Source organism: Mucor velutinosus (genome assembly GCF_035048745.1).
Source record: "Mucor velutinosus strain NIH1002 chromosome Unknown tig00000041, whole genome shotgun sequence".
Classification (NCBI taxonomy): Eukaryota; Fungi; Mucoromycota; class Mucoromycetes; order Mucorales; family Mucoraceae; genus Mucor; species Mucor velutinosus.
Window position 1 is genome coordinate 269193 of NW_027041905.1, and position 21800 is coordinate 290992.

Consider the following 21800-nt stretch of genomic DNA (forward strand, 5'->3'; position numbering starts at 1 on the left):
AACATGAATTTGAGGGAGACGGGAATTACTATAAGGATGAGTTCATTAAATCAATAATGTTTTCTAAATAAACAATAAATTGTTAGAGCAAATAAATCCAAATGAGAGATAAAAAAAAAAGGCTTACCCAAGGTTGGAGATGCTACTTGTCGCCTTGATTCGGGTGGTCCACCCATCAATTTTTTATACATCTTCTGCTGCTGATCTGTAGAATCATTCTCGTTTTGATATTGCTTGGGCGGGGATAATGGATATCCCGTATTGTCATCCATAGGCTGCAGAGCCGGCATCTCTTTAACGATCTGATTCAACACTTCACTATTCCAGTTTGCACTTTGACCGTTTTCCAGCAGGCTCATGATCTGATGTTGTTGATGTAGCTGAGGTCCTGGCGCTACGTCTTCCAGCCCCTTTTCACGTCTCCATTTGTTGGTCTTTTTGATATCATAGTCAATAGTCAAATACCAGAACTCGCTAAAGAAATCAGCAGGCAATTCCCAACTCTCGCTCATGGTAGGATCGCCGCCATGATACACAGCTTCGTTCAGCAACATGGCAAAGCATCGGTCATAATCCATTTGATCTCTGAAAATAATCATTCGATCGCGCATGTGTGGTGTAGGTACGAGATCAATGCGAGAGTCGTGAGGAATGGCTAACTGTAAAATGGTGGGTTTAAGACGAGCAGTAGCTTGATCATTGATGGCACTGTTGTTTGTAATTGTTGATTGTACACCCAGCTTTAATCGAATGTGTTGGATGGCTTCCACGCTGGAGATGGGTGGGTTTGATAGGGCAGTTTGTTTTGCTTGTTGCTGATCCTCTGCCGTATGTTGATCCTGTTGATTCGATACATGGGATGGGTGAGCATATTCATGTTTTACACTGGTGGGTTCCTCCGAGTTCTCGTGCATGAAATCCATATGCTCATCATCCTCACTTTCGGCATGGTGATCCTCTGGTTCCTCTTCTTGTGTCTGGTTACTTTCAAACTGTGAGGAAGACATGGGAGACGATGAGTGATCCATAGGAGGTGTATCGCTGTGATTGTTGTGCATCTGCTTATCCACAAAATGATACGACATGGTTGATTTCAAGTTGGTGTTATTGCGAGTGTAAGAATTGACATAAGCTTCGATTGCATGTGGAGCAGTTTGGGCCATCTTTGCCAGTGCTTCTTCTGATAGATAAGGCGAGTGAGTCGGAATCTGTATATTGTGATGCATGCAAATGAACTGCAACGTTAAAACGACCCCCTTGAGGTACCAAGTTTCGGCTTTATAAGACTCCAAGTAAGCTTTCATTTCATTTAATTCACGTGTAGCTGTGTTACGTTGTTCACGCAGATTGCGGATAGTAGTTTCCAGATCCTTCAGGTGTCTTTCTTTGCGTTCTCTGAAGGCGCGCTGGGCAGCTCGGTTTTGTGCTTTTCGCAAGGCAGGGGATGCAGGATTAGGTTTTCTGCCGGGCTTTTTACGAATGCGAACAGGCTGTCCGTTGATATCGAATCCAGGAGGTGGAGGAGGTGGAGGTTGTTGATGCTGTATCGATTGCTGATAAGGTGGGTTATAGTTCTGTGGTGGCATGTTGAAGACGGAGGGATTGGTGAGATAAATGGGATCAGGATAGACACTGCTGTTAGAAGAAGCAGACTGTGCATTGGCTGACGATGGGAGCTCTGAAATGTTACTCAACCAGATATCGTCCAAGGGTTGGGGAGGGGGAGGAGGATGACCGCCCACATTACCGTCGAGTAGATGCTGTGATGGATTTTGTTGCTTTTGCTGTTGCTGTTGAAGCATTTGCTCATGCTCTCTTTGTCTTTCCAGCTGTTCCTGCTGCTGCATATAAGTGTCAATGTTGGCTAAATAAGAATCCATCTTAAGCTGTCTAAGATATACGAATAAAAAAAGAAGGAAGAAAGAAAATCGGATTAAATTGTTTCAAAATAGGTTTTTTATTTATTTAACCAGCGTTTTCATTGTCATTGGACGGCAGTCGTTGATATTCACCACTGAGATAGACATGTCTCTGAAACTCAACACTCTCGTTTTATTTAGAAATGCGAATATACCAAACCCATCAAGCAAACAAATAAGAGTGAAAGAGGCCCTGTCGATGTTAATGTAGGTGCAGCTGAAATATGGCTAGTCTGAGCTTGATTGACAGAGATAGAGGCTATAAAGTTTGCATTAGGCAAAGAGATCGACATGGTTCCATCTCGCTCACTCCTTTACCTGATATGGAGGCTGATGCACTAGCTGTATTTACACTAGTGACAGTAGATACCACGGAGGTAGCGACAACCCCACTGTTGGATGCTTGTTCCAATACATCATTGAATGCGGGTTGCTCACCAGCCAAACCAGCATCGGGCCTGGCATTTGATGGTGAGTAATGAATCAAGATGATGCCCACACATATGCATATACGCTACCATTTATCATCGATGCAGCCCTCATAGCATTCGACGTCTCCTTCACATGAAGTTACACAGCTATTTGCTTCAACCACTAAAAACTGAAAATGTTATTATATGCTCTAATTTATTTTCGCCTACAGGAAATCATGTTACACTTTACCACATTCACTAATACAAGCATTGTCTGTAGCATCACAATCACACCGAGCATAGCATCCTACCACGTAGTATAAGCAAAAGAGCAAGCTGATGATGGAGATGGGCTTCATTTAAAATGTTGGATATGATGGATATTGATTTGGGAAAAGAAGAGAAAATGCATGATTTTTATACTTGTCAGCTTGAGTCTTTTAAAAAACTAACAGGTTAAATTCCTCGAGAATTAAGCTATAATCACAAAACAAACGTTAAATTGTCATTTTCATCTTTTATATATAAATGTGTAATATACTTTTTTTTTTCCCTTTGGAGCTAAATGCAGGGAGTTCAACTGGCTGACTGACTTTTTCTTTACATTAAAAAAAAAAGGGGGGTTGTTCAAGCATGTGAAAAATACATGCGACCTTTGAAAATTTTGACTTTTTGGGTCATTCAACTTTGGATGCTGGCAAAAATCAATAAAATGAATTGAGTCATTCGATCAACGGGCTTGGTGTCATTCAGTTTATCTGCCAAGCTATTCATCCTTCTCAAAAGCTGGGTGAAAAATAAGGGCTAGGCAATCCCATCTGTCCATGTGGTTAGTGTCCTTTTTACTACAATGTGATACAATACGAAATTCTGTGTGTGAGTGTGTATAATGGGTTGTAACATAGACATGATAGAATATCTCGGAAACCCTCTTTTCTTTCTCTTTTTCTTTTTATTTTTTTATTTTTTTTTGCTATCACATATTATAACCACACAACCTTAAAAATGTCAGATATATCCTTTGAGCATTTTGACCCTGAACTAGAATTAAAAAATTTGGATGAAAATGGAAAACCAATTAAGCCCCGTAAAAAACCAGGAAGAAAGCCCAATCCGCCTTCTCCTGCTCAAAGGAAAGCGCAAAACAGAGCAGCACAAAGAGCATTTCGAGAACGCAAAAGGCGAGAGATGCGTGATGCAGAAACCAACATCAAAAAATGTATATACATGCGAGATCAGGCCATCAAAGATGCCAAACAACTGCGAAAAAAAGTAGATGAATTACGCTATGAGAACAACTTTCTCAAGGGACAGGTGTTGACGCTCAAGATTGCCTGTATTGCCAATCGAGTCGATGTGCCTAAATTTTGGGATACTGGCATGAGAGATAAAATGGGCTCCGATATCACTACATTCTCAAGAACAAAAGATATACCTCAATCATTGGAATTCTTCTTGGATAGCAAAAAGTGTATCGTTACCATGGCAACCGAAAATTTGGCGGCATACGATATGACACCTCCTCAATCTGTGTCATCCGAGATACCAATGCACCACCAAGGGGACCAACAGCACCACAATTATACCAACACCAGCACGGGCAACAGCAACACATTTATGGATCAAGGCATGATTGACCCTCTATCACCGCCTGATCAATCACAGCAGCACCAAGCACCACCTACTGCTACCCTTGGACTTGACAATTTCAGTAACATGATTCAATCCGTTTCGACAGAGATGGACCCTGGGCTAATGCAATTCTTGATGCAACCCGAGACAATGAACGAGATAATGAACCAAATGAAAGATGTGCCTCCGGAACTATGGTTAAGCCAAGTACCTCCCGAATTTCTACCATTGATACCAGCTGAAATCAAATCTTATCTGGATCATCCAGAAGCAGATCTCTTGGATAAACTCAAGGCAGAATTCGGTCTGAGTGGTATCGCATCACCACCTCATCCCTCTGATCCCATGTATCACACTACATCGCCTCCACCTTTGTCTGCTTCTACCTCTGCTCCTGTTCCTACTGCTTCTGTTTCTACCTCTATCACAGGCATCCCTCCTCCTCCTCCCTCTCATACATCTGATGGCACACCCAATTCAACTTTCAAGCCCGAGATTCCTGTGGAAGATGACTTTTGGATGGACATCAAGAACCCAGCACTACCACCCAATGTATCTAATAAAGTATATGTAGCCGGTCCTATATCTCCCTTAGATGCAGTTACTCAGATGAGAACCATGCGAGATCAGAATGACAATCGATACCTGTTGACACCAAGTAAGTATAAGTATTTATTATGATTTGAAAGCATTCGTTGAAGCTAATATATGAAAAAAAAAAGCTGAACTACAGCGCAAGATTCCTCACGATCCTCGCATTGATTTGATTCCAGGCCCTACCATGAGAGATTTCATGATCATTTTCCAAGACTATTACGACGCCAATGAACTCTTTAACTTTCTTTTGGAATCAGCCATGTTTATTGGTGGTGAATTAGGCAATCCTGATTGTTGGTTCGTGCCACCAAATTTCATTCGTAAATACTGGTTCTTGTGTCCCAATTATCGTCCTACACGACCCGATAATTCTGTGGAACTCGCTGTATTCTTTGCACAGAGAATGATTGATTCTCTCAAGAGACGCAAAGAAATGTATATCATGCGTGATAAACACATGGAGTACTTTTTACAGCCCAATTTGGAGATGGGAATGGAAGACGAGGAGGACGAGGATAGTGAGGATCAACAGTCTGCTGTATTTGAACAGCACGATCGCATAGGTAAGTTCGTAGCCTGTGGTTTGCAAAAAGATAGAGGCTGATATCCAAGTCTTGATTTAGATATGCTTGTCATCAACAATATCAACAAGGATATACCTCGTATCATTTCGCCTAACGCGTTTACAGTGTAGATCTTTTTTGATCAAATCTGTGTTCATATCGAATTATACATTGTCTATATATTATTACCACTATCAACGCTACCACCTTAACATAATTGTAATTAAACATTCAAATTATCGCACCAAGTACCTTTTGTTTGTATACGAATTATGCAAAAAAGCATAAATGGGGATCAGTCTCGATTGGTAGATTTTACTGCTAGAAAAAACATTGCATTCACTATTTCAGTGACAATGACTTTAGCATTTGAGCGCGGCCACTACCCATTCAGGGAACTGTAGCACATATAGCTTAACTAAAATAGGGTCTACCAATGTACGCAAACAAATTCATCAGCTTCGAGAACGCTTGCATGGACATCTACGTCTGCTTATTTAAATGGTGATCCCCCCCCCCCTGTGTTACGACTTTCGGTCACGACATAAGTATACAATTCTAAGATGTATCTTTGTTTGTATTTATAGAAAAAATATAACCTTGCTTCGCCATTGTTTACAGCATGACATGGTGCATTTAGTAGAATTCAGAAACTGAATGCCTACTAATTCTTGATTTTCACAACGGAAATCAATGATTTCATCACAACATAATCTTGACAGATCAGTGGGCACTTCAACAACGCGCTTTGTTTGCTAAGATCTCCCAGCATCCAACCTGTGTAAATTTAAAAGAAGATCTTCGTATCACTCACTTGATCAAACAAATCAGAAGAAACTTTATTAGCCTGAATCATAGAATACACGTTTGTATATAAACACTGCTGCTTTTCTTTTTGAAAAAGTTTTGGAACGATACCCTGTCTATTAATTACATACAAAAAATGATGCTCAAGCATTTATCGCTTGCATTGCTGCTTACTATGAACACAGTGTATGCTGGTCAAATTGTGCGACGAAATGCTGCATGTAGGTTTGTAATCAAGCGACCTTTTTTCATATTTGCTGACACCACCGTCACCACACTAGATTGCGCTTATCTATCTAAACGGATTATGTGCTTTGGAGGGAGCCCTAACAATAAAGGCTACGACACTTCGGTCAACTATTTGGATATCAGTCAAACTGATAGCACAAATGTTACTAATCTAGAAAATAAGTGGGATATCCAAGTCTTGCCAATTGGAGAGACTAGCATCATAAGAGAAGCACGCTACGACAGTCAATATACGGCATTGGCAGATGGTTTTAAGATGCTAATTCAAGGCGGTTCCAATGAGCTACCTAATAAACTTCAAAGGCAAACGGTACTCTATGATACAGTTAATAATGAATGGTCTTCGCTCGAAGATTATACTGAACCTAGAAATGGAGGTGTTAGACAAATGTGCTGATGTTTTCCTCTACGTATGGATGCAGAATGTTAACCATATTCAATCGTATAGTTTTTCTGGTACAGCGGCGTACATCTCCTTGACCAGCGAGATTGCATTTTATGGAGGAAGAGAAACGTGCGTACCTCAATCCAATAAAATCAAAAGTCTGACCAAGACGACTGACTATCTGTTATAGACGGGTACCAGCAAACTACACCTATGTCAAGCTCGACAATACTACTTTTCCAAAGGGCTACACATACGATGCTACATTGCCCTACAAAAACACATCTTATGAGAGTTACGTAGGGTTCTACTATTTAACAATCTACAGTGTCAACTCTAATGTAGGTTCTATATTGAAACACACAACCACAAACAGCCTAACTTGCTCTTTTCTAGGCTTGGAGAGTGCCTCCAGTGCAGCCGTACAATATTTTGCCAATGCAAATGACAGCTACTTATCACGAACCAACCCAAACTATCTACTATTTGGGAGGCAAAAGATACGATCCTGTGGTGCGCACTGATGTGGCCATACCGTTGACATGGAGTCTTACATTTCAAATGAAAACTCTAACTTGGGATAACATAACTTTAACGGGTGTGCAAATACCTACACCCAGAGTCTTACATTCAGCTACTTTATGTATGCGTGCAAAGAGTTTTTTTTTTTTTTTTTTTTTTTTTCCTTGAGAGTCCTAGCTGATACCTTTTTTTTGTATGTAGTAACTGGCACAGCTAATACTATCTTGATGTACGGAGGATCACCGCTCAGCGAAGATGACGATCGTAATGGATAGTTGTAGATAGAAAGCGTCATGAAACCACATACTAATCCTATATCTTCAGCTGTTCAAGATTATTGCTATACGCTTGACATTGGCGATTGCGTATGGACAGCGCATTCACTCAATGCAATCAGCCCAAACATCGGACCCAGGTATTATCATAATGGTAAAAAAGAGAGATTGCATTGGCCTACTTGCTTGTTTTTCACTCATTTCCTTTCATGATAAAAAAAGCTGTGCTTGTCAATGATACAGCCTTGTTTATCTTGCTTGGTAAAACAGCAGCCAACGATACAACAAATAACGTATCTGTTCTGGATGTTCGCAATGTATCAGCTATACAGTTTTCAGATCAGTTTCCGCTGGAAGAAGGATCTTCCGCAATGGCAACAAAAAATGATGTTAAACAAGGCGATTCAGCACGGTTATCTTCAGGAGCAATAGCAGGCATTACTGTTGGCGCAATAGCTGTGGTAAAGTCTTGGAATCAGCCAAACTATTGTTTTCACTGACATCCTTTTAGGTTATTGCTTTAATTATCGCCATTCTGCTTTACAAAAGAAAGAAGCAGGCAGCAAAAGACCAGCATGAAACGCTTGATGTTGACTGGGATCAGATCGAGCATCAGTTTCATGAAATGCCTCCCACGAAAAGAGAGTTCATGACAAGCCCTACATCTACATTGGTAGCCACTATTACCCAAGTGCCACATGCTGTTCAATCTCAAGAGACCAGCAACAATAACATACTATCAATCTTTCATGAGAGGCCCATATCGCAAACAGGCGCAGTGAAACCAGATGGAGGAAGAGAAGATAAGAGTCAGTTACCTTGAATTAACTATTGTCAAAAGTTACACGACATACGTTAATCACTTTCTGCTGTACCCTTGTGATCACTGATCTTTACTGTAAATAAACTCGGTGCACGTTTTATTGCTTCCAGCTATTGTTTGATGATGATCTTGTCTTATTTAGGGAACGAGTGCTTCAAATTTCGAGCTTCTGTTCACCACGCATTCACTGAGGTCATGTTGTTGGTAAAACTGTTATCATCTACAACCCATATATATTTGGTGATAAACAAGCCTCATTATTACCCATTTGAATCACTCAGCAATGCCTATAGTTTTCTGGTGGTACGACAGGCAGCTATACTACTAAAACTAACAATGTGTATCACATTAACTTGATATCTAATTTTCATTTGGGATCACTAACTGCATATCACTCTCTTTTCCTCTTTTTTTTTTATTTTTCTCGGTAATTTCATTTAGTCAAAAGGGGGTATATCACTCCCTGGATCATAGAAAATGAAAGGAATTATCTTTTTAGCTTTGACACTTGTATCAAGTATTCAATCAATTGCCATTGCGCCTCGTAGAGCGGCTAGTACGTCTTATTGGTTGACTATAGGTCTCTATTTCTTTTGCTCTCTAACACACTTGTCTATAGATTGCGCTTACTTATCAAACAAGATTTATTGTTATGGCGGTTATGTCAAGGGCTCTACAGACAATGATACATTGGCAGTACTTGATATCAACAACAACAACGGTGCATCGTTCCAAAATTTGATCAGCAAATGGGAATCTGTTACACCTCAATCTTCTAATAATTTTGGCTTCAGAGCCTTTGCTCAAGCAGTGCCTTTTCCAGATGGAAAAAGGCTCATGCTTCAAGGTGGATACAATTACGGAAATACACCATTGTTGGATCACTCCATCGTATACAATGCAGAAACGAATTCTTGGGATAAGTTGCCAAACTACTATGATGCGAGCAACGGAGGTGATCGTCAAATGTAGTATACAGCAATTGCTTCAAGTATGAAATGTTCACTCATTGGTTTTTTCATTCAAGTTATTATGGCACAGGTGTTTATATTCCAGAGTTGAATGGCATTGGATTTTATGGTGGATATCAAGAGTAAATATGAACATTTCGAATGGTAAATTGAATGTTGCTCACAAAGTTATGATAGACATGTCCAGCCTGGATCCAATTTCGTTGCCCTGGGCGGCACCTCTGTTCCCAACTTGACCTTTAACAATACAGATGGCTTATACAACAGCTATGCAGGATTTTATTACTTTACTTTCTTGAATCTAAATACCAATGTGAGTTTGCTCGCATTATAATCCTTCTATTTCATTATTAATGGCAGAATGATAGACTTGGTCCATCCCTCAACAATCTATAGGCCCAGCCGACTATCACACATCGCCAACTGCTACTTATCACCCAGCAACAAAGAAGATTTTTTATCTTGGAGGCACCTACTACAATTCTACCAGCCAAAGCTTATTCAACAGTTACTTTACCTATGCCATGACTTTTGATACCACGAATGGACTATGGTCATACGAGCCCCTTAGTGGTCCTGATTATCCCAAAGAACGAAAGATGCATACAGCCACTTTGTGTAAGTTATAATAGCTAACCTGCACATCTTCACATGTATGTTGACAGCCATTGTTTTCAGTATCTGATGGACAGAACATCTTGATCTACGGAGGAACATATGACGATAAAGTTGGTAAAGTATTCAGCAAATATACTCTTTTTGCACTGTTGTTCATATCGTACATGTATAGCTGTGCAGGACTATTGCTATACACTGAATGTTCCAAAAATGACATGGCGTATGCATACTTTGACAGCACCCTTGGGTGTTTCTGGACCACGATCACATCATTCTGGTAAAAGAGCAATCAAAAAAAAAAGGTCGAGCAAGGCTTGTTTTTTCACTGACCAAGTTGTTAATGAATAGCTGTCTTGGTGAACGGTACAAATTTATTCATCATGTTTGGCTTGGACTTGAGCGGCAACCCCACAAACGACTTGATGATATTGGATGTTGCAGACGTTAATACCATTTCATTTCTCAGTGCCTTCCCTAATATCAACAATTCTAGCGCAAGCAACACGAATGGGACGACTTCAAATGGTAACAATGGCTCGAATACATTAAGTCAAGGAAGAGGAGGTCTCAGTACTGGCGCCATCATTGGTATTGCTGTTGGTTGTAGTGTCGTGGTAATGAATAACAATTACTCATCGTTTGAAGAGATTGCTGACAAAACAAAAATGACATAGGGCATCCTGGCCATCATTGCACTCGTTTTCTTTTGTAGAAAACGAAGCAAGAATTCACGTTCATCGCACAATCATGCAGAAGATGATCCAAATGAGAGCCCCATGCTGGATGTTGATTGGGATAGGATCGACAAGCAATACTATCAAGAGGTCAGCCCTCCAAATGAACATGTTCAGCAACGTCATTCGACCACTGTTGAAGAAAGACTATCTGAGCCATCGACTACAGCTACATCAGCAAGTATTGTCACACCTGATGGTACATCCACAGTTAGAACGTCGCATATAAAATTAATGCAGGTGGTTAAACCTGATGGTGGTAGTTAATTCACTTGAATAAATACATTTTATGCACCCCTGTATCAAGAGAGTCGACTTTCTAGCCAATGTAGTCTTTTTTGTTGCAGGTTTTCCACCAAACTGCAACAGCAACATGATTGCGAAATGGAGAATCAAGCTTACAGCGAGATCATCAAGAATTGATAGTACAATGTATGGCTACAGACAAATCGAATTTTTTCTGTTTTGCGAGAGATACTTTGCATCTCTGTCACCAACTAAATGCTTACACCCCCCCCCCCATAGATTGTAGAGCATTGTATTCAAAAAGCAATAGATTCTTACAATGAACCTCGAAACACTGTTGACATGCCTCAGTTTGAATCGGCAATCAATGATGAAGGCAAGAAGCTTTCATATAGCACTTGCAACATTTACGTCTGCGCAGTTGTCAACTTGTGCATATACCAGCATCATACCGGCGAAAACGACTAGCCTTCGCCAAAAACAAAGCTTATCAACAACATCTTGAAGGTCGTGCGGGATACTTTTACGCCAGCATCGACTTGGATGGTCAAGGAATTGGTCAAGATGAACATTGCCTTAATTGGATTCTCTAGCCTGGCATCTACTGATGGTTTTCGCTTGCCCCATTTTCAACGAGTCAAAACAAACAAGGAAGGCTACTATGCAATTATTAGTGATGAAATGCCCCTCATGTATTTTATTGCAGGTGCAGCTTGTCTCCTTTTTTTTTTTTTTTCTCGCCTACCAGAACCATGGCGAGGTGGGAATTCCCATTCAAAGTGGCGACTGATTGAAGTTTCTCGTGGATGATAATTGCTATCCATCTGTTTATGCGGCATATGAATGGTTCTGTGGCAGTAGATAGTAGCTGTAATTTTCTGCGTGTGGGCAATTTCTGCATCGGCATAAAATCTCTCGCTGTCAATTTACCATGGAGCTACAATAAAGCACTGTAATGATTAGCACATGCTGTCTAGATTCGTTTCAGCATATATACAATTCTCACATGAAAACTGGCTCCGCGCTTTTTTTTTTCTCTCTCTTTCTTCAATTCAAATAAACTTGCAAAATGGCATGGGCATGTTCTGGTAAGTTATACTCTTGGAGCAAATTTGTGTATTGTTGAGACGATCCCATGTGCGTATATTAGCAACAAGCAATGAAGGGCTTGTACAAAAGCTATTTCAAGCCAGCATTATCACAAAAGAACGAGTTGTTCAAGCAATGACGGCAGTGGACAGGTAAGATGCTCTATTCTTTGAAAGTTTCCATGCTGACCAAGTTCAATTATAGAAAGGACTTTTGTCCAAGAGATCCGTACGAGGATAGCCCACAGGGCATTGGCTATGGAGTGACTATCTCAGCCCCGTCCGTATTGTACATGAAATTGCATTTTAGAGTTGACGACTGATGGTATAAGGTTGATACAATAGACATATGCACGGATACGCTTTGGATAATTTGGAGTCCTTTTTGAAACCTGGAATGAAAGGTACAGATTGGGATCAGGAGCACCGTGAAATGTCATTTTATTCATTTCTGTCATGTTAGCCTTGGATATAGGTTCTGGATCCGGCTATTTAACAGCCTGTATGGCGAGCATGGTGAGTGGAATGAGTGAGAAACAAAGATCATTAAAACGTCATTTTATTCTGATGGAATCTTTTTTGTTTGAACACAGGTTGGCTCATCGGGAAAAGTGGTTGGAGTGGAACATATAAGTGAATTGGTCGACTCTGCAAAACGCAGCGTACAGAAAAATCATTCAGATTATCATCAATTGGAATTTGTAGCAGCCGATGGGAGATTAGGATATGAAAAAGAAGCGCCTTTTGACTGCATGTAAGTTTCGATCACGGCATCCAATCTCGATTAAACTCACCAGAACAATCCAAGACACGTGGGCGCTGCTGCTCCAGTAACTCCTCAATCATTGATAAGTCAACTCAAAAGCCCCGGAAGGTAAGAATCTTGATAAAATACAGTTGAATTACTTTGATGATAGTAATCGAATGGTACCAGATTGTTTATTCCTGTTGGTAAACAAGATGAACAGCAATGGATTATGCTGTACGACAAAGATGAAAATGGTCATGTCACAGAAACCAAATGGCTTAGTGTCAGGGTAGGTTACAAACAGACTGAACCGCCGTCAATTGAATAATATTTTTGACATGTTGCAAATTCATACAAAAAGTATGTACCCTTGACTGATGTGCACAGTCAAAAGACGATTTATGGATAAATTGTATCCGGCTGGGCATGACAATTGGCTGTGTCTGGGTAAAATTTCTACCTCTCTGCCTCTGAATGGACGGTTGGTTTTTCCTCCACTTTTTCTCTTTTTTTTTTTTTCAAACATGCAACCATAAATCACTGTGATCCAAACTTTCAATTCTATTCTACTCTTCTTTTCTCACTTTTTTTTTCAATAAACTTGGATAAAATGTTTTATGAGCAAAACTATGAACCAAAAGCTAGCAATAGCAAGAAACGAGTAAGAGCCAGTCAAGCTTGTGTTCATTGTAGAAAGAAAAAGGTATAAATTATGGAAAATTGAATTGATTGAATCAAGCATCTTAATCACACAATTTCATAAAGATCAAGTGCGATGAGAGCAGACCTGATTGTGGTCAGTGTCAAGAGGCCAATGTGCTATGTGAATATACCGAGCCAAAAAAGAGAGGGCCTCGCAAAGGCTATGTTCAGCTATTAGAAGAACGTCTTGCCCAAATGGAGCGAAAGCTGATGGGGCCAGGCGTGCCTAATTATACAAACAACAGCAATCAGCATCCTCACGCTAGTGATGAAGAGAATCGAAGCTTATCTTCCACGTCCAATAGGGCTCATTCGCCTATCCATCTGTATGAAAACCCAGGTAAATTATGCCGCACCATGGCAACAATATGTCAAATATAAAAAAATGACATCTAAACGCTTTTCAGTAGAACAAACTTCCGATTTACCTCCATTAGACATTGTAAATCACTTGGTCGATCTGTTTTTCAAGAATATCAATTCTGTATTTCCGTTTGTACATAGACATGTTTTGAAGAAATCAATCCAGGATGGATCCATTTCAAGACCGTTGTTATACAGTGTATTGGCTATTGGTGCGAGGTAAATTACGACAGTCTATAGACTGAATAATGCAACTCATGATGACTTGATAGGTTCTCGGACAATCCGACCATCAAGACAAACCCTCCCTACCTGGCTGGAGAACGCTTTGCTGAAAAGGCCTTGTCCCTGGTAGATGCCGACACACTTCAACCGAATCTAGAAAATGTCCAATTTTGGGGGATCATGTCGTGCCTTGAATACGGTCGTGCATCTGGCTCAAAGTAAGTTTTGTGCACATCCCATACGAAAACAAAGCGGGATTTAGTTGACCCTTTTGCTCGATTCATTAGATCATGGATTTACGGTGGTTTAGCAGTAAGGTAGTCTATCATAGTCTTTTTATGCTTTCTCTCTATCTCTTTCGCTCTCATTAGAAGGCTGAAAGCAGAATTCGGCCTGAAACATGCGATTTAACTGATCATCATTTATAGATTTTGTCAAGAATTGGGATATTACAAAGAAGATACCCTGGGCCTTCCTATTGTTTCCCAGGATGGATCTATTGATACAGTAGCTATGGCGCTTAGAAGAAGAGTTTTTTGGAGCTGCTTTTGTCTCGACAAGTATGTATTTGATTGTTTATGACATGTAGCAGAGCAATTTATCTCGCCTTAATAGATTATCCAGTGCCGGTACTCGTCGTCCCCAATGTATAGATAGGTCTGACTGTGATTCTAGTCCTCCAAACATTTCTGAATGCTTGCTATTGAGGGACCCAATGTTTCATCGTAATGTGGATGGTAAATCACTGCAAGATGATTCCTTGATGAACATTGCAAAGCACTATATGCGATGTGTCGAAACGTATGGCGAAGTGAACAAGTTTATGAATCGAGCAAAATCAACCTCTGCTGCTATCAATTGGCCTCCTATTGCTGAATTTAGAAACTTGGATGCTCAATTGCGTGCCTGGAAAGACGGTTTACCTGATATCTTTCAATTCAATCAGAAAAACTTGGATCACCATCGTCAATTCGCCAGCTATCACTATGTCAATATATGGTTATCCAGTCACGCTGTTTGGTGCTCTAGTATGATGATCTTGCATCGAGTCAGTTTAGCTTTCAGTGATGTCAAGCCTACAGATATCATAGAAAAAGACCTGTATCGTCGTATACAAAGCAGTATTGATGCATGTCGATTGTGTGTGCGCGATGCGATGGGTATTTTTGAAGCAATCAAGGATCTATGCGGCTCCAATACGCTACCTTATATGGGCTATTCTGCATATGTGTTTGCCACAGTATTGATGACCTCTACCTTTTCTGGGACACCTGAATTATGCAAGAAAAGCAGCAGAGCTCTCAAGGTGCTCTACGACCTGATAGATGTTGGTAGATTTTGTTTAAGCATCTGGTTACTGTACTCACTTTATTTCTTTAATTTGTACAGGGGCTTCGACCTTACTGGCCAATGTGTGAGAGGTTAGCAAATGCCACTCAGGAGCTTTTGGTCGCACATCAAAAGTTATACGAACAAGAAGACGTTAATACAACGTCGTATTCGTCCTACTCGACGTTTGACTCCACCAAGCAGCAAGATGTCAAAATCAATTACGACAGTAGATCGCCTGTTACGACAAGATCACCAAGTTCCCACTCTTCGTCAAGTATTAGCATGTCTCCAGTCTCTATGAATAACACACATCAGCCGCCAGCCTTATCCTCCCTCTTGGGTGCAACCACAAACTCATCAGAACCTTCCATCATCCCACCCTATCAACAACAGCAACATATTCACGACCCTTTCAAAAGTGCTACTAACCAGCATTATTTAGTGCCATCTACACCACCTCCATCTACTGGGCAACAACAACAGCAACAGCAACGCTATTTTAATCAATCAAGACAACAAGCACAAGATCAATCATCCGCTTTGGCTTTCAATTGGAATAGAGGCAATGAAATCGATTTCAATAGCTTGGAATTTTTATATGATACAGGGTTATTTGGACAAGTAGTGTTTGATGTCAATAGTGAATCCGATGCAGTACCATCATCTTTAAACTACCCTACTCAGCAATCCATTTATCAGCCCATTTTATCTTCGCAACCTTATATCTCTCAACAAGCACCATTACCACAAACATCACCACCTCAAAATAATACACCTACACCTCCTTCAGCGGTATCCGCACCGTCCGCTTTTCAACCTATGATGACTCAGCAACAACAACAACAACAACAACAACAACAACAACAAAATTCACCTACTACCTATAATCCATCAAAATCTTTATGGAACTAGATTATATGAAATGTAATAAACATTAATTTCAATTCGTTTTTGTAAGAACGGCATATGCTAACTATGAACGTGAGTATAGAGACTTAATGTATCATCTCTCGCTGAAATCAGCATGGTCTCTTTATATGACTTTGGCTCATTGATCTTGCCTAACTCAACCTGTAAGAAATCTTATTAGTAAATCCTTAAAGGTTATTTCCCTCGAGTCATGTAAAAAAAATTGATTTTCGTCGTGAATAGAGACATGGCCTTTAGAATAGACGTGGATAAATGTATATAATAGAATACAATTGAAATAGAAGATGATCTTTATTGTTTTGGCAAATGGTTTGATATTTATCACCAAACTCCTAAAATAACATATTTATTCTGCCGTCACATAGTAAAAAGTTAATTACAAGAGTGCCCGTAGGGAAATCAGCCATTACTGTCAGCTTGGTAGAAGCCTAACAAAATTCTTGGAAAATAAAGCATTTACATAATCCTTTTCTCTTCATATACCCAAGTTTTACCTAACAATCCAAATGCCTCGAAGCTTGAGAAGTCGTTTAAACCGCTCTGATTCTTCGAATACTCCAGCTGAGCCATATACTGTAAATTTTGTCTTTCACAATTTCCCTGAAACTGCAAATCCTGTTGTTCCTGAGCCTATTGAAGGTAAGATTCCAGTAACAACTTTTCCAACGTACATGAGCCCACTTTTGAAATTAGGAGCTACCGTCAACGAGAATATAGAAAGGTGTAAGTGGTATGGCCGCGCTGGACACTAAAGGCGTTCGCATAAGGATTGTGGAATGAGGATACTTCGAAATACTTCTGACAGGAGAGCAACTTGCCCATGGTGCCATAGAGAAGGACATATAGACAGAAATCATCTTGACTGTGCGCTAAATCCAATCAATCAGCCATCTGAGCAACCATCTTCAACACCAATTGTACAAGACTTTCCAAATGCCTCTCAATCTGAGGCCACAGCTGAAACTCTGGACTCCAATGTCATCGTAACAGCAGTTGTATGTCCCTTTTGTGGAATAGAAGGACACCAACGCCGATCTCATTATAATTGTGCCGAAAATCCTCTACGTACAGGTGTAATAGATTCTTTTTTGATGGCGCGAAATTCTGAAGCGCCTGAGGCTAACCGAAATGATTTGGGAGGCATGAATGCTTTGTGCTCAAAATGTGGAGCCTACATGTGGATTGATGAAAGAAAGCAAAGAACAACAAGAGCTTCTCCAACGTTTCAAATCTGCTGTCAAGATGGCCAGGCAATCTTGAAGCCAGTACACCATTTTCCAGAGCTTATTGTCAATCTTTTGAGTGGCAATGACGATGTTAGCAAAGAGTTCAAATCGAATATTAGAACGTACAATTCTGCTCTCAGCTTTACATCCATGAATGCAACTTTAGATCAATCAGTTGCGAATAATCAAAATGGTGCCTACGCATTTCGTATTCACGGTAGCGTCTATCATCTCATGAGCTCTGCATTTATGCCAGCAAATGATACACGCCCAAAATTTGCTCAAATGTATATATTCGATGGGGAAAATGAGCTCCAAAACCGACTGAATGTTGCTGGAAACCCCAACATTGAGAGAACCACTATGCGTCTCCTCCAAAATATGATGCACGAAGTCAATCCTTTTGTTGACTTATTTAAAACCATGGAGGAGCTATCAGTTGGGCAACCTGAAGGAATTCAGAATATACGAATGGTATTTCGTTCAGAGGATTCTCCTGATCCAAGAAGATATAATAGACCTAGAGTTCCAGAAATTGGTATACTATTGTTTGATGGCGACGATGAAAGCAGCAACGAACAGCCGAAAAATTGTGATATCATTTTAAGATTGAAAGGTTCTGGTGATAACCTAACAAGAATTAATGAAACCAATCAATTCTTTGATCCTCTTCAATACGTTTTGATTGATGACTGATCGTACAATTTCCAGGCATAGTGGAAGAATCACTATTGATAATCGCTGGGTCGTGCCTCATAATCTTTGTTTGGTCGCTAAATACAACGCACACATCAACGTGGAGATTTGCAGCCAGGTCAACTCGGTCAAATACATATACAAATATGTATACAAGGGCCATGACAGAGCACAGGTATACATGGGTTCATCTGCTCAAGATGATCATCAGGATGAGATCAAAAAGTTTCTTGATGCAAGATATGTCTCGACATCTGAAGCCTGTTGGAGAATCATGTCTTTCCCTATGCATAAGGAATACCCCTCTACAGAGCGCCTGTATATCCATTTGGAGAACGATAGAAGGGTGTACTTTAACGAGAACGAAAGTTCTGACCAGGTCTTGAACCGTACACTTCCAGAAACAACCCTGACAGCTTGGTTCAAGTACAATCTCGAAAATCCTGAAGATAACGAAGCTAAGCAAACTTTGTATCTGGACTTCTGTGAAAAGTACGTTTTTCATAAACAACAGAACCCAAGAGTTTGGAAACCTAGACGTTCAGGTTTTGGTGGAGTCATTGGCAGAGTCTACGCTGTATCTCCAAAAGATATTGAAAAGTATCATTTAAAAATTCTGTTGTATCGAATTCCAGGAGCAACATCCTTTACCTACATGCGAACGTACAATGGCCGCGTCTATCCGTCTTATCAGGCTACTGCCAGAGCAATGGGTCTTCTTCAAGATGACAATGAATGGAATGATACCATGTCAGAAGCAAGCACCACTATGTCACCTCAAAAAATACGGCAACTCTTCTGTATTCTGCTCTCCTTCTGCGATGTCTCTGATCCTTTTCAGCTATGGTTGAATCACAGACTGCATCTAGCCGAGGACTATCTGTATCATAGGCAACAAAAGGCAAGAACTCTGAATCAACCTGTTCCCACTGAAATAACAGATGAGATGTACGGCCACTGCCTTCTTGATTTGAATCAAATTTTGGTTGCTAACCAATTTGATTTGAAAACTATGGATGGTTTCAAGGACATTTTCCCTACTGTTGATACTAGGGATAATTATGCTTACCCTGAGGACTCTACCCCGCTGGAAAGGATGCATGCCACTCTGCTAATTGAAGCCTTGGAAGCTCCTGACCCAAACTCATTGCCATTCAATCCAAGTCAATTGATGGCTTATAATGCCATTCAAAGTTGCGCGTTAGCTGACAAAAACTATGATGCTGCACAGTCCAAACTGTTTTTTTATTGACGGGCCTGGCGGTACTGGGAAAACTTTCATCATCAATGCTTTGTTAGATGCCGTTCGCAAACAAAATCATATTGCAATTGCAGTTGCTTCAACAGAAACGGCGGCTCTGCTGCTGAAAGGAGGTCGAACTGCCCACACTACCTTTAAAATCCCCATCGACACCTCATCTACAACAATGTGTGATTTTACACCATCCTCTGAAATAGCTCAATTCTACCAACTTGCTGGATTTGCTAGCTGTTGTGTTTCCAAACATCAGCAATAGCTCAACGATTGACCAATATTTTGCGAAGCGTGTTATATTGACCCCAAAGAATCAAGATGTCTCAGTCATAAACAATCTGCTACTTGACAACTTGCCGGGAAGAAAGTTCACTTATTACAGCTATGATCAAGTCTGTGATCCTCAATTTCGAATGCAGGTGCCTCTCGAGCTTCTCAACTCCATAGAATCTGGCTCTCTGCCTCCACATGAATTGGTTTTGAGAGTTGGATCTCCAATAACGATCTTGAGAAACTTAGATCCTTCAGCTGGATTATGCAATGGAACCAGGCTAATCGTGAAATCTTTGGGTGTTAGAACAATTGAAGCCACCATTGCCACAGGGCCAAAAGCAGGTGACATTGTGTATATCCCAAGGATCAAGTTTATTACAGAAGCCAACGGTAGAATTCCATTCGACTTCAGTCACACCCAGTTTCCTGTGAGATTGGCCTTTGCCATGACTATAAACAAATCGCAGGGACAAACATTATCTAACGTTGGACTATATCTCCCCTCTCACGTCTTCTCGCATGGTCAGTTGTACGTCGCAATGTCAAGGGTCAGTAAGCCATCATCGATAAGAATCATGGTTGATCCTGATATTTCTGTACTGGAGAACCTACCTGGCCACTATACACACAATATAGTATACACTGAGGTCTTTCAATAAAGTTTTTATATCTCAAACTACATCCATTTTTAATTATCAGGCCGTTAGTCTCATCATTTCTCAACAGATATAAAGCTTTGTTTAATGGTGGAGTAAGCCTGCGGCAGCACGACGTTGTATACACCGCGAAGCGGTGTTGTGCAACTAGTACTAATTAAAAGATTACAAACAAAGTCGGTGTGTACCTGACACTGTACGATCCTGGAATCATTGCGCAAAAAAATTTAATGAAAGGATATTCAAGATGAAACATGTCTCGTGATAATAATATAAGATATATAATGAATCAGTTATAAGTTAAAAGACAACGATTGCTGATTTTGACAGTTATTAGCTCTCATATTTATACTATTTGACTTGTGAAGCAAAACATGTAAATAGCGACAACACATGGAAAAAAAATCTACATACACTACAATTAAAACAAATTACAAAAAGGTCTCACCGAGAATCGAACTCGGATCACCGGATTCAAAGACCGATATGATAACCATTACACTATGAAACCATGTTATAGTTGATACGTGTGTATCTTTTTCTTGGTTACTTGGCTCTATCTAGATTTCCTAAAAAGGCAACGTATCGTATATGGGAAAGGCGCAATGTGGTGGATTCAAGGTATAATTCTCTAACTTATCTACTATGTCTTACTTGAAGGGTTACTCCTCGTTGGTGTGGTGTTCTGGTGCATTGACACACTCATATAATTGTTGTAAAACTGTATGTTATCTCTTGATGATGCGTTGATACTGTTATTCTAGTCGATGTGGTCTCTATTTGGTGTATTGCTAATCAATGTTGGTGCTTACTCAATTGGTGTCGCTTCTATTTTGGTGTTGTTACATATTCGTTTGATCGTGGTGCTTCTTGTCAAGTTTAGCCGAAAACCTAATCAATATTCGGAGCCGATAATGTTGAATCGATGAATTAGTCAGGGATCTAAATGAGATTGCGCGCTAATAGCCAAGCATTACTATTTTGAAATGTGGATTTGACTCTGGACTTTGACTCAGGATAGATGCAAACCAATTGATGCCGAATCGATGCAAGATTCAAGTGGAATTACAACAATGGAATTGGGGTGTTACTATTTTAAACAATGGGATCGACTCAAGAACGCGGGTACATGAAACTGACATTAAATTGAAAGCAATCCAATTTGGGGTTACATTTTATCAGGGCACTGACATTCGGATCTGAATTGAGTCTGACAGGAGAATAACAATAGAACAATAGCATATATAAATAGTATTTTGAATTGCATCTTAATAAACATTATCCATTTTTCTTATTCTAATCTGGAGTTTTGTTACTAGTGCCAATCTAGTACGAACAAACCTAAAGAACCCTTAAATTCATCTCTCATAATTATTGGGATAGTTCTTACAGTCTTCCTTCCCACACAACAATACTTATATCTTGATTACTAACTACCAAGGTAATCGTTATAGAGAGCTTGATATTTATCAAGTTTGTCATCTTGTGAGATGGATCAAATAGGTAGAGTTAACAAAGAAATAGAGTGTAACTAATACTTAGTGATTATGTT

The 21800-nt window shown here is 40.0% G+C and overlaps 9 protein-coding genes and 1 non-coding gene across 10 annotated transcripts; 7 read left to right on the forward strand and 3 right to left on the reverse strand.

Moving 5' to 3' along the window:
- Positions 1 to 28: 28 nt before the first annotated feature.
- ATC70_000238 (uncharacterized protein) lies at positions 29 to 1847 on the reverse strand (the record flags this gene model as incomplete). The annotated part of the gene is made up of 2 exons (XM_064819657.1): positions 29 to 63; positions 128 to 1847. The coding sequence occupies 2 exons, from the start codon at positions 1845 to 1847 to the stop codon at positions 29 to 31; spliced, it is 1755 nt and encodes a 584-aa protein (XP_064683577.1).
- A 209-nt stretch (positions 1848 to 2056) lies between these two features.
- Positions 2057 to 2691, reverse strand: ATC70_000239 (uncharacterized protein; the record flags this gene model as incomplete). Its single annotated transcript, XM_064819658.1, has 4 exons — positions 2057 to 2178; positions 2238 to 2377; positions 2438 to 2513; positions 2583 to 2691. 4 exons carry the CDS (start codon positions 2689 to 2691, stop codon positions 2057 to 2059), a joined length of 447 nt encoding a protein of 148 aa, XP_064683578.1.
- A 646-nt stretch (positions 2692 to 3337) lies between these two features.
- Positions 3338 to 5255, forward strand: ATC70_000240 (Protein-L-isoaspartate O-methyltransferase; the record flags this gene model as incomplete). Its single annotated transcript, XM_064819659.1, has 3 exons — positions 3338 to 4622; positions 4687 to 5124; positions 5185 to 5255. The coding sequence occupies 3 exons, from the start codon at positions 3338 to 3340 to the stop codon at positions 5253 to 5255; spliced, it is 1794 nt and encodes a 597-aa protein (XP_064683579.1).
- An 812-nt stretch (positions 5256 to 6067) lies between these two features.
- Positions 6068 to 8185, forward strand: ATC70_000241 (uncharacterized protein; the record flags this gene model as incomplete). Its single annotated transcript, XM_064819660.1, has 9 exons — positions 6068 to 6152; positions 6213 to 6570; positions 6629 to 6694; positions 6756 to 6906; positions 6962 to 7208; positions 7289 to 7351; positions 7412 to 7516; positions 7585 to 7823; positions 7874 to 8185. The coding sequence occupies 9 exons, from the start codon at positions 6068 to 6070 to the stop codon at positions 8183 to 8185; spliced, it is 1626 nt and encodes a 541-aa protein (XP_064683580.1).
- A 477-nt stretch (positions 8186 to 8662) lies between these two features.
- ATC70_000242 (uncharacterized protein) lies at positions 8663 to 10775 on the forward strand (the record flags this gene model as incomplete). The annotated part of the gene is made up of 9 exons (XM_064819661.1): positions 8663 to 8741; positions 8805 to 9153; positions 9213 to 9278; positions 9334 to 9469; positions 9525 to 9774; positions 9835 to 9888; positions 9947 to 10051; positions 10123 to 10388; positions 10449 to 10775. 9 exons carry the CDS (start codon positions 8663 to 8665, stop codon positions 10773 to 10775), a joined length of 1632 nt encoding a protein of 543 aa, XP_064683581.1.
- A 1048-nt stretch (positions 10776 to 11823) lies between these two features.
- On the forward strand, positions 11824 to 12999 carry ATC70_000243 (uncharacterized protein; the record flags this gene model as incomplete). The annotated part of the gene is made up of 9 exons (XM_064819662.1): positions 11824 to 11842; positions 11905 to 11995; positions 12048 to 12122; positions 12188 to 12246; positions 12306 to 12358; positions 12436 to 12596; positions 12651 to 12716; positions 12777 to 12879; positions 12952 to 12999. The coding sequence occupies 9 exons, from the start codon at positions 11824 to 11826 to the stop codon at positions 12997 to 12999; spliced, it is 675 nt and encodes a 224-aa protein (XP_064683582.1).
- A 201-nt stretch (positions 13000 to 13200) lies between these two features.
- Positions 13201 to 16124, forward strand: ATC70_000244 (uncharacterized protein; the record flags this gene model as incomplete). The annotated part of the gene is made up of 8 exons (XM_064819663.1): positions 13201 to 13293; positions 13356 to 13632; positions 13703 to 13874; positions 13928 to 14098; positions 14168 to 14197; positions 14309 to 14440; positions 14496 to 15207; positions 15270 to 16124. The coding sequence occupies 8 exons, from the start codon at positions 13201 to 13203 to the stop codon at positions 16122 to 16124; spliced, it is 2442 nt and encodes an 813-aa protein (XP_064683583.1).
- A 524-nt stretch (positions 16125 to 16648) lies between these two features.
- On the forward strand, positions 16649 to 18064 carry ATC70_000245 (uncharacterized protein; the record flags this gene model as incomplete). The annotated part of the gene is made up of 2 exons (XM_064819664.1): positions 16649 to 16865; positions 16989 to 18064. The coding sequence occupies 2 exons, from the start codon at positions 16649 to 16651 to the stop codon at positions 18062 to 18064; spliced, it is 1293 nt and encodes a 430-aa protein (XP_064683584.1).
- Positions 18065 to 18245: 181 nt separating this feature from the next.
- On the forward strand, positions 18246 to 19316 carry ATC70_000246 (uncharacterized protein; the record flags this gene model as incomplete). Its single annotated transcript, XM_064819665.1, has 1 exon — positions 18246 to 19316. One exon carries the CDS (start codon positions 18246 to 18248, stop codon positions 19314 to 19316), a length of 1071 nt encoding a protein of 356 aa, XP_064683585.1.
- Positions 19317 to 20687: 1371 nt separating this feature from the next.
- Positions 20688 to 20759, reverse strand: ATC70_000247. Its single transcript has one exon. It is a non-coding gene; the product is annotated as a tRNA-Gln (tRNA).
- Between the last annotated feature and the right edge of the window lie 1041 nt (positions 20760 to 21800).